General features: G+C 34.1%; 1 protein-coding gene across 1 annotated transcript; it reads left to right on the plus strand.

Moving 5' to 3' along the window:
- The first annotated feature begins 8,743 nt into the window (after nucleotides 1–8,743).
- Nucleotides 8,744–9,682, plus strand: LOC101641248 (olfactory receptor 2L5-like). The gene has a single exon (XM_004697227.1). The coding sequence runs from the start codon at nucleotides 8,744–8,746 to the stop codon at nucleotides 9,680–9,682; it is 939 nt and encodes a 312-aa protein (XP_004697284.1).
- The last annotated feature ends 2,055 nt before the right edge of the window (nucleotides 9,683–11,737 follow it).

The raw sequence follows: 11,737 nt of genomic DNA on the forward strand, positions 1-11,737 counted from the left end.
TTCCAAGTGGGAGTGTCCCTTCCTTTGGAGCTAGCACCTCCAGGTCTGAAGAATAGGGTTGCTGGGAGAGGAAGCAAAAATGTTGCAAGTGGATCACTAGTAGTAATAGTGTGTGGTGCCACTTGAGCTTCTACCTGTTGGTTCTTGGGCAAATGCATCCTGGCTATTGGAGACAGAGCACCATATATTGGCCATGGGTTTAGAGCTTAATGTGTTAGACAGGATTGCCTAGAGAAACAAATCCAGGGACACTTATATATATATGTAAAAGAGAGAATTATATCAAAGAGCAATTGTATATTGAGAAAACATGTCAGCCCAGTCCAGATCAAGACCAATATTAGCCCATATGTCCAATACTAGTCCATAAATCTCTCTCTAGACTCATTCAGCACATGCAATGATGCCCAATGCAGGAAGATCACAGGCCGGTGGCTGGAAAGTCTTGTGGATCAAGAGGGGGGTGGAAGCATCTCAACACTCACGCAGGTCTCCATTTGTCTCCTCCAGCTCTCTAAGTGTCTCCTCCTCATGAAGGTGAAGCAGAGAGAGAATGTGACCTGCCTCTAGGGAGGAAGAGGGAGTGTCCTGAATCCTGATGAGAAAGCCATGTCCATATCATCAGGCTGTGACCTGATTGACAGGTTAGATGTCACCTCCTCACTCTAAGTACCCTCAAGTGGACACCAGATTATGTAACTATCACATACTTCTTTTGATTTCTTTATTTATAAAAATATGAGAATTGTGACTTAAACTATAATGAAATCCATGACCACTACAATAATTTTTTCCTTCAACATTATGTGGCTGATTGGGCTACTTGGGAGGATGTTGATAGTTGTTTTCTTTACTTTGAATTGTTACCTATATTGAAAGTTGTAGTCTTTGATCTTATGCATTAAGTGTGTCAAGTCCTCTTGGTTTTTACCAAGCAATGTTGTGTTATTTGCATATCTTTGATTGTTAATGGCTCTTTCTCTAATCCTGATGCTGAGTTCTTTTCGATACTGTTCAGTCTTGATTTATTTGCCTAGGATGCAGATTGAATAATATGGTGAAAGGATACAAATGTATGCACTGTTCTTGTTCTATTCAAAGATTTGCTGCTTCTCTATGTACGGGTTCTGTATAAGCTAATTAAGTGTTCTGGAATTCTCAATTTCACAATATTATCCTAATTTGCTATAATCCACTCAGTTGAATGTATTTGCGACAGTATCTAGCTACTTATAGCTATTTTCATAACTAACTCCATCTCCATGATTTCAGTTTATTTGTTGAAATCAAAGACTGCACCAGTTGATATTTTCTCTTATATTTACTATTTTAATTTTTTCTCATATATCAAAATATCATACTTGTGTATATGTTTCTGCATCTCTACTGCTAGAAAAATAACTGATACATACCAACTATGGTGTTGGTAAAGAATACTGAATATAATGTAAACTGCCAAAATTATAAGCCAACCATTATTAGATGAAATACAACCAAAATGCTCCTTAGAAAGGTGGTAAATGTTACCTTGAACATCAGATCAGGAAAGACAAATTGTTAGAAAATAAGACATCATGTTTGGTAGACAGCCAATAAAAATAAGGATATCTCTCAATAAAATAAATTTATACAAGAATTTCAAAAATGAATTTGAAATACCAGTAATAATGAAGATGTCACGTGTTTTCCATTACACATAAGTCATCATGAGTGGGAGCCAATTTCATGGTGACTAGCAACCACTAGTAGGACCCTTGTTCTTGGATATCTTGCTTTGCTATCTAGCATATAATATCTGTCAATATAATATTTGCTGGGTAAATGAAGAAAGGCTGCACATATTTGATTATTTGGGGGAAAATATTGATCTTAATCCCTGCTTCCCCCTTCACACACTCTCTACATGGGAGAGGTATATTTCCCGCTAACACTTACCCAGGCCATGTACATTGGCTAATGCAATGTGGATAAGAATGTGTATATGATGGTTCACAGAAAAGTCTGTAATACTATTCCTTTAATGAAAAATATATATATGTAAATATATATGTGACATTTCCAACAGAATTGGCATAATTTGAAAATGCATAAAATCACTATCAATTTATATAGTATTTAATAGTTTCTTATGACAAATGTTTATTGATCACATTCCAATTATTTTCTGAAATTTATATGTTAATACAATCAATTCTGCAGAACTATTACACAGACCTATCATTACTATGCTTTGGCTGAATAACATTATATAACTGATGATATTGACTGAATATTTGTTTCTTTCATCTCTGAATTTACCTTTAACATTTCTACAGAATCATTCAGAAAAATAATCAGAATTTCTTTGTGAACCTTGGATTAGGGCCATGTTCTGTCATTAGTGACCTGCCCAGGTTGTCCAAATCTCAGTGGATATTCTCAAGTGAATAAAAACAAAACAAATATTAGAATCCCATAAGCAAGTCAAGGAAACTTAGAATCATGACTTTTGGTGAGTTTTAATTGAGTTATCTAGAATGTTAACTGCAAAGACAAGAGATCACTATGAACTTTTATTTAAAATATATATAAAGAACTTTATCCAGAAAAGTTACTTTGTTCTTATGATGACCATAGGACCACTCTTAGCTGACCAAACCAATATTTTTGTGAGAGTGAAAAGCTTTTTAAAATGGTAGTATTCCAAATCTTACTTTGATTTTTATTCATTCCATGTGAAGCAGGTCTCTTCTGAAATTATTAAAGAACTTTGCTTAAAATTTGTTAACTGCTTATTATACTTTTAGACTGCTTTTTAGAAGTATTATAATAAGCTATTAATATTTTCAATATTAATATTCAACATTTTGTTTGACTCAATTTTGTATAAATAGGAGTATATAAATGTATATATTGACAAATTTAAAGAATTAAATTGTTATTGGAATACATAATTTTAAAAACTTGGTGATTTTCTTAACCCTGAAATGCTAGATTTAATATAATTCTGTAGAGAATGTGAAAAATCTTGTCTCCCTACCAACAGAAAGGTTGGCAGTTCTACTCATTAACTGGACTGCATAAGAAAAATGTGACCCTGCTTCTGTAAATATTACAACCTATGAAAATATAGTTGCTTCCTAAGTAATAGTGATTTTATATGAAAAAAAATATATAATAAAGTTTGTATGACTTAAGTGGAACTTCATATTTAGGAATTATTTACACTGAGCAAATAAGTTTATAAAACATATTTAAGGAGAGGCTTATAGGATAAATTGTATTTAATAAAGATAGAGGGATACATTGTGTCTAGATTGCCTTAATATAACATTAGTGATATGAATCATATTCTACATAAGTAAACTGGTTTCATGAACTTTTTATCATTTATTTAAGTGATAAGAGCAGATACGTGACTTCACTGTGTTAGTATTTTTGGCAATATGGATTGAAGTCTAAATTGAAATAATTCTGGATTCATACGGATAGGTTTAAGAATTGAGTGTCATAACATCTGTAAGTATTGGTCAAATTTAGAATTTGAAGGTTGAGAGTTAGAGTAGTGATTGTATTAGTTTTAACATCATTTTTAAACAAAATTACAAAGTATGACATATTATCAACAGAACATTGTCTTGGAGGTAATTCATAAGTAGAAAAATATATCACACCTTGAAAATGAGAGTGTTAAATTATATTGGAGAAAGCTTTGAATGGGCACATGTGAAACAAGGCAACAAAAATCAAAAGCCAAATTGACGATGGTGATTATAGAGCCACCACTTTCTTGAATTTCTTTATTTCTTTTTTTATTTGCCGGTGAGTGAAGAGTGATTACTGCTGTGTCTCACTTGTTCTTTTGCCTTAAATTAGTCACAATATATAATTAAATAATTGAATATTACTTGTGTAGATATTACATGGAAACATAAAATTGAAGTTATAGCAAAGGTGAAATAAGACTATCTAATATGACTTACCTATTGGTTAATAAAATATTTTTTCCATATTTTAAGAATACTACCTGGAAATAATTCAGGGATTTTAGGATTAGCAGTTGTACTAAGGTTGATTCTCAATGTTTTAATTTTTAACACAAATGGTGTCAAATTATAATCCTTAATGATCTTGACTTTTGCGTTTTATTTATTTGTATACATCTTGCCTCTTTTAATAATTATTAAACTTCTAGTGTAATAGTAATACCATCTTCATTAACCTTTTCACAGAAAAAATAGAGAAGCTATTATAAATAATTTGAAAACTATACCATTATGCAAATACAGCAAATAACAAATATTTGCAGAAATCTTGGAAATCTCATTGATGATAAGGATGACAGTGATGAATAAAGAAAAGATATAATTACTATTAAATTAATTTTACTCATTAATGTGAGCTATTTATAAGGGGCAATACTACGCATTCACTTGTATGACCTCATCCACAGTTGAAATAATCGATATTTTATTTTGCTCTGTTTATAATTATGTATCCAAGTGTTAAATTCACCAAACCACGTTTATATTTCTCATCAATAACAAAATAGTGAGTAGATCTAATTTTGACTCCAAGAAAGCATATGTTCGGTGAGGCATACACCACAGACAACTTTAAATGTATACACACTCTAACAATATCTGTAGATTAATCAGAATATCACTTAGCCTACCTAGTGAATCATTAATAGTTAGTACTGATGATTGACCATAGTGGGATTTCATGATTTGGAACAACACAAATCCTCACTGTGTATTTACAATCTCTTCAAACCTTAATATTTTTTGTGTTTCTTAAACTCTGTTCCTAGATAAACAAATCAATAGAATTTGCTTCAACAATAAGGACTAACTTCTAAAGCACCTGTATAATACAAACTATTATGCACTTTCTGCCTCCAGAGTTAAATTGATCATAGGAACTTTTGATGCAATGAGTATTAATTACATGAAGAATTATGGGCATGGAAGCATATTGTTCTTCTTCAAGCTGTCAGAAGACATTCTGACTCTTTGAAAGCTGATTTACAAAAGAGGAAGATTTAAATATCTGATCGTAATCATGACTAACCACTGGCAATAGATGTGCAGAATGAGGTGTGATAAGTCACTTGTATAGAGCTAAAGTTGAATATTCAAAGTCAACGCATACAGAATCACCCTGTTTTTTGTTTGTTTGTTTGTTTCCCAGACTTGAAAGTGAGGAAGGGGCATTACTGTCTGGAGAAAGTTAATAGAAGTCTATACTTCTGCTTTCCTTCCACGTACAGATGTGGTCCATGTGTAAGGCTTTTCTCTTCTTATCTATGAAATCATCTCTACAAAGCGTTCTACTTGCTCTTTCTTTTCATATGTCATTATTGCTGATGGCCAAATGATAAGGTTTCAGGGGATTTAAAACATTCAAGATGAAAATATATTTATACCTCTTGCTGTTTTAGTGGACAAAAGACACGTGATTTATTTATTTATTTATTTATTTTGACATTTTGTTAGGGGCTCATACAACTGTTATCCCAATCAATACACACATCAATTATGTAAAGCGCATTTGTACATCATTCTCAAAACATTTTCTCTCCACTTAAACCCCCAACATTAGGTCCTCATTTTTCCCCTCCCTCCCCGCTCCCCCCTCCCTCATGAGCCCTTGATAGTTTATAAATTGGTATTTTGTCATATCTCGCCCTGTCCGACGTCTCCCTTCACCCACTTTTCGGTTGTCTGTCCCCCAGGGAGGAGGTCACACACAGTTCCATGTAATCGGTTCCCTCTTTCCAACCCACTCTCCCTCTACCCTCCCTGTTTTGCCACTCACACCACTGGTCCTGTATGGCATCTGCGCTGGATTCCCTGTATTTTCAGTTCCTATCTGTACCAGTGTACATCCTCTGGTCTAGCCAGACTTGCAAGGTCAAATTCAAGTCATGGTAGTGGGAGCGGGGAGGAAACATTTAGGAACTAGAGGAAAGTTGTATTTCTCAAGAGAGTCTGGGATTTATTTTTATACAATTACAAACATCCTTTTTTCTTTATGGCTTTGTAACTTGAAACAAAACTTGGACTGCTTCCTTGCATGCACAGAGCTTGGTTAAATTATCACAGGATGGGATATCAGCACTTAAAAACATGTAAACATGGGTAATCCATGGACAGTCACAAAATGCTGGTTCAAGTACCAGATCTGAGGTGGCATTTATTATTTGTTTATTCTATTTTCTTCTTCATCTTTAAGCTAGTATAATATTGATTACTTTATGAAGACTTGTAATAGACATCTCTTTATAAAATATAATAGGAGCCATTGAAATTGAAATTATAATTTCTTTGATAATTTCAAATGCTTCATTTTCAATCATCAATAATCTAAGCTACAAATTTAGTTTTCCAGTATTATATCAATGTAATATGGAGATATGTTGAATTCAAATGACATCTAAATTATGATTTATAATTATTTTCTTTCCGAAGTTACAGTAATAAAGGAATCATAATCTTCATGCAGGATCAGGGCCCTACTGTTAGCTTTCTGAAAATTTGCCTTGAGATTTAAGTATGCAATAGTTTAAGTACATTTAAGTTATCATCAGTGACATAACTTTAAATCATTGTCTGGTCTGTTCAAGGAATAAATGAGCATAATATCAATAGCAGAGGAAGTTAAATAATGGCATCCTAACTTAGTCACCTTCCAGCCTAAAGGTAAAGTTTAAAAATAATTTTATACTTTTTACTATATATTTACCCCTATATTTTAAATCAGTATGACTATCTTCTAAAGTTTAATTCCTAGATCCCAAATAATCCCTCATCCCTCAGACTGTTGCATATGATAGACTGCACCACCCACTCCACCAAACACCACCTCTCCACACCTATTCCCTTTCTGTCATCCTCTCAACATAGTTACATCCCACTTTGTGCCTTATGAAAAAAGCTAGACAGCATTGTTCCAGTTTCTAGAATGTGTTGCTTATATTTAAAAGAAATTAACAATTTGAAATATCTAATGATATTTTAACAGTTTTATGATCCTATAATTAACATACTGTACAAGTTAATTGTTCAGTAATATTAACAAGAGGCGTGCAAGCATCACCGTCATTAATTTCAGAACATTTTCTTCTTATACTCATTATTAGCTCTCCATTGCCACTCCTTCTTCCCTGCCCTGCCCTTCATTATTTATGAATTCAGTTACTATCTCTTTAGATTAACTATCCTGGATTTCATTTACAGAAAACTATACAAAACACACACATATGCACACCCAAAACAAAAAACGAACCACAATGACAAAACAAAACAGGTAAAATCTCACTCAAAGAGAAAGCAGAAAATATTAAAAATTGAAACAACATTAAAATGAGTTAAAGGGAGATCAAGTGATAAAATATTCCAGTTTAACTACATCTGCCACAATTGACTTTGCAATGCTCTCTGTCTGAAAACCCAAGCTATTCACATCTCTCATCTTTGGTCGGAAGGAATTTCTCCTGAGGCTTAATCCACGTGAGGACACTACACATTGATTTTGGACTTCCATTGTCACCCATAGCCTTCTGCAAGCTGATCATTTACCATTCCCTCCTTCAGATTTTGATTTCATTATTTACAATCCTTGGATCACTTAGGCTGGTGTTTTTCTTCCATGTGGGTTTAGTTCATCCCTCACTTAGATGGCTCTTTGTTTTAAGACAAGCCTTTAAGACTCCAAACAAAATTATTTCTCAAAGCCATGCACCATCTTGTTCCTTCACCGCAGTTTCCTATAACATCTACAATTTTAGTGATCTCTTTATAAGGGCAAGTATCAAGCAGGACCCTGTCATAATAACTAATTGTTCTTTGGGGCTAGAATTAAAGGTGAGCCCCAATCCATTAATATATCTATGCTTTATATATGTCTCAGGTTCACTTCAGAGAGATTATTATATTTTATGGTGGAGAACATTATAAATCATTCCCCTGGGGCAAGAGGTGATTCTATTGATGGTGTGACAAATTTGGCCCATGGTATAGAATTTAAAGTACTGTAGAGAAAAGGAAATTATACATACTGTATGTATGCTGGCTTTTCAGATGGCAATGCATGAATTGTTGACTTGTACAAATTAAATGTTTAAGTGATTGATTACTCTATTTCTTTCTTATGAACTACTACTACTACTATTATCAATTGGGCTCACACTTAATTGTCATGGCCTCAGAACAGAAAATCCAAATAATGTTGCCTGATATTGACTTCTAAAAAGTTTGATATGGCTTTCTTATATAAAAGTCACTCAAGAAAGGATTGTAGCCCTTCAACATGTACAATACGATACTGCAGTAAATCTTAAGTTGTATATTTTGAAGAAAATTTATATTCCCTGAGGTTATAAATGTATTTATGACCTCATAATTATAGACAGACTTTCCATGTATAAATCCTCAATGCATATAAATTGATTATAAGAATTCATATTGTGTATCCCTAATTTAATGTGTAATCATAAAACAACCATACACAACCAAATAATTACAAAAATATGTTTTCCATTATTTTCTTGGTTACATATAGAATATTTTGCTCATAAATATTTGTCTCCTTAAATTTGATTGAAAGTTAAAAATTAGGTTGCTTTTTGAAGTAGTCAGAGTCTTTATTTAAAATATGTAGAATTCAGGAATGATTAATATTTTCATTAAAATAATTCTAGAAAACAGCTTCATTTACATAATTTCATTTTCTGATTTTAGAAAGCAAGCATAAATATCTGATGGAAAATTATAACGCAACATCAACTGATTTCATCTTAGTAGGACTGCTACTACCATCAAAACTTGGCTCGTTTCTCTTCATTCTCATCCTTCTCGTTTTCCTATTGGCTCTGATAGGCAACCTGACCATGATTCTGCTCATTCTCCTGGAGAACCAGCTCCACACACCCATGTATTTCCTACTTAGTCAGCTCTCCCTCGTAGATCTGAACTACATTTCCACCATTGTCCCCAAGATGGCCTTCAACTTCCTCTTTGAAAACAAGTCCATCTCCTTCTTGGGTTGCGGCGTCCAGAGCTTCTTCTTCTTGACTCTGGGAGGGGCAGAAGCACTTCTCTTGACATCGATGGCCTATGACCGCTATGTGGCCATTTGCTTTCCTCTTCACTACCCTATTAGGATGAATAAAAATGCCTGTGTCCTAATGATTGCAGCATCTTGGGTAATGGGCTCTATCAACTCCTGTGCTCACACGGCATATGCATTCCATATTCCCTATTGTCGATCCAGGGTCATAAATCATTTTTTCTGTGATATTCCAGCCATGCTGACTCTGGCTTGCATGGACACCTGGGTCTATGAATACACGGTGTTTGTGAGCACAACTGTGTTCCTGGTGCTTCCTTTCATCGGCATTACTTGTTCCTATGGCCGCGTTCTCCTCGCTGTGCACCGCATTCCCTCCTCAGAAGGGAGGAAGAAGGCTTATTCCACCTGCAGCACCCACCTCACGGTGGTGACTTTCTACTATGCACCCTTTGCTTACACCTATCTACGCCCACGATCCTTTAGATCTCCAACAGAAGACAAGGTTCTTGCTGTTTTCTATACTATCATCACTCCGATGCTCAACCCTGTCATCTACAGTCTGAGGAACAAAGAGGTGATGGGGGGCTTCAGGAGGATAATTCATAGGATCACCCTTGTGAAAGCATAGACATAAAGTCCACATCTGAGGAAAATAACTAAGTTTATAGGATTGAAAAACTGATACTTGGTATACATACACACACACACAAAATATATACCCATGTCACAGTTTTTATGATATTTCTAGTGATGAGTTTTCATCCATGTAATATATGTGTATATATATATTTCAAATAACCTCTTGATATTAAGATTTTATTAAAATGTATGTTATTCTATATTTAGTTTTTTTTCTAAATATGAGTAAGCTAGGACAACAGAAAAATAAATATTTTTAAATGGTAGGCCCTTGATTGAAAGCAAGTTAATATTAGATTTATTTAATTTTTACTCTGAATCATTATTATTCTTATCTTCTTAGTATTTAGAACTTACAGATGTATTGATTGGGTAGAAAGTTCTCAAATATTTAGAAGATCTTATAACTCTGGACTAATGGCAAATTTTTGTCTTCAGTGAAATTTATCTGGGTTAATACTAAAAAATGTATTTATTAACATGTCCACTTCAGAGTAGATAATTAGATTTCAGAAGTTTCCAACTAGATTTTATAATACTGAGAGCCTATAAGAAGACTAATATAATTTATGCACTATCCATGCATTCTGCCTCCACTTACAGACTTCTTAGCATTCTATTTTCCCTCTGCGTTCAATAATTCATTGCAAAGGTCACTCAGAACTCACAGATAATGCTCATGATTATGAGGTTTATTATGGAAGCTAACCGGTTACAGTTCAGGGGGGATATGCTCACAATAGAGTTGTTCAGTTAGAGCATTTTACAAAGTTCTTTCAGGGTTGCTAATAAATGTCCACAGGACATGCCATTCTGCTGTAAGCCTCAAGCAGGAAGCAGGAAGCAGTCAGTCAAGGTCGCTAACTCCACAGGACATGCCATTCTGCTGTAAGCCTCAAGCAGGAAGCAGGAAGCAGTCAGTCAAGGTCGCTAACTCCATCCAAATGCACCCCTACAAAGAAGCCTCGACTACAAAACTCAACCAGAAAGCACTCCGCTCCAACTCAGTGGGCCAGCAAAACCAGTTCCCTTGGCTAAGTGATCAGAGACACCCGAATACACAGGCCATCCTCCTGCCCCCAAACACTCAGTGTCACTTGCTCTGTGGATTGGGGAGTTCACCCTTCTTTCGCACTTTGGTTCCTGGTTCTGCTGCTCCTACTCTTCTGTCACTCCCCTGGTGTCAAAGCTGTCTTCCTGGATCAAGGAGAATCACTGCAAAGGGTTCCTGGGGTCCAGAGCAGGTGCTCCACTCCTGGCTTTCACTGGCAGTCAGCTCTCCCCTCCTGCTTCTGAGCTGGCTTATGCTAATACCCACCAGGATGGAAGTCACAGGGAAGCCTGCTAAGAAGAACTCAAAACTGAATTCTGTCAGTATCTTTCCCAATGCTCTGTTAAGCGGACTCAGCAGAAAAATGTACTTTGGTGGGGGTTACAGAAAGTATGATAGAAGAGCACATTTAATAATTACTTCCTTGCACAAAGCCTTTTTTGCAATAAGCTTGCAGTATATAATCAATGACTTTTTGTCTTTTCCAAAAACTTTAAAAGTTAAAATATTTTCAAAATACTTCCAAATAAAAACACTTTTATATGGAACCATTATTACTATTTAATTAAACCTATTATTAATTCAATTAGTAGAGACCATGAACAATCTAAGCATACTTAAAATATTATATAACATTTTAAATTGCATTATTTCATATTTTAAAAATATTATTCCCCCAAATGACTGAATTTTATAGCCTATCTCAATAATATAAGATTGTTCAATACCAGAATAGACCTTTCCAACAAAATAAACACAATTTGACAATACAAAATACCTAAAGTAAACCTTTAAAAACTTTTAAGCGCAATATTTGAATTGTTTATATATTTTATTAACATATGTATAATTTTGGTACGTTTTTATATATAAATTGTTTATATATTTTATTAAATTTCTCACATTCTACTTTTAATTATTAATTTTGTTGGCCGATATGATGAAATTGATGAACAAATTGATCTACACATGCATCATTATTACAAAATTATT

The sequence above is a fragment of the Echinops telfairi genome, unplaced genomic scaffold (genome assembly GCF_000313985.2).
Source record: "Echinops telfairi isolate 266 unplaced genomic scaffold, ASM31398v2 ScPeMD7_7469;HRSCAF=8507_0, whole genome shotgun sequence".
NCBI lineage: Eukaryota > Metazoa > Chordata > Mammalia > Afrosoricida > Tenrecidae > Echinops > Echinops telfairi.

Coding starts and splice junctions, on each gene's coding strand:
- LOC101641248 (XM_004697227.1), top strand. CDS start 8,744: ATGGAAAATTATAACGCAACATCAACTGATTTCATCTTAGTAGGACTG.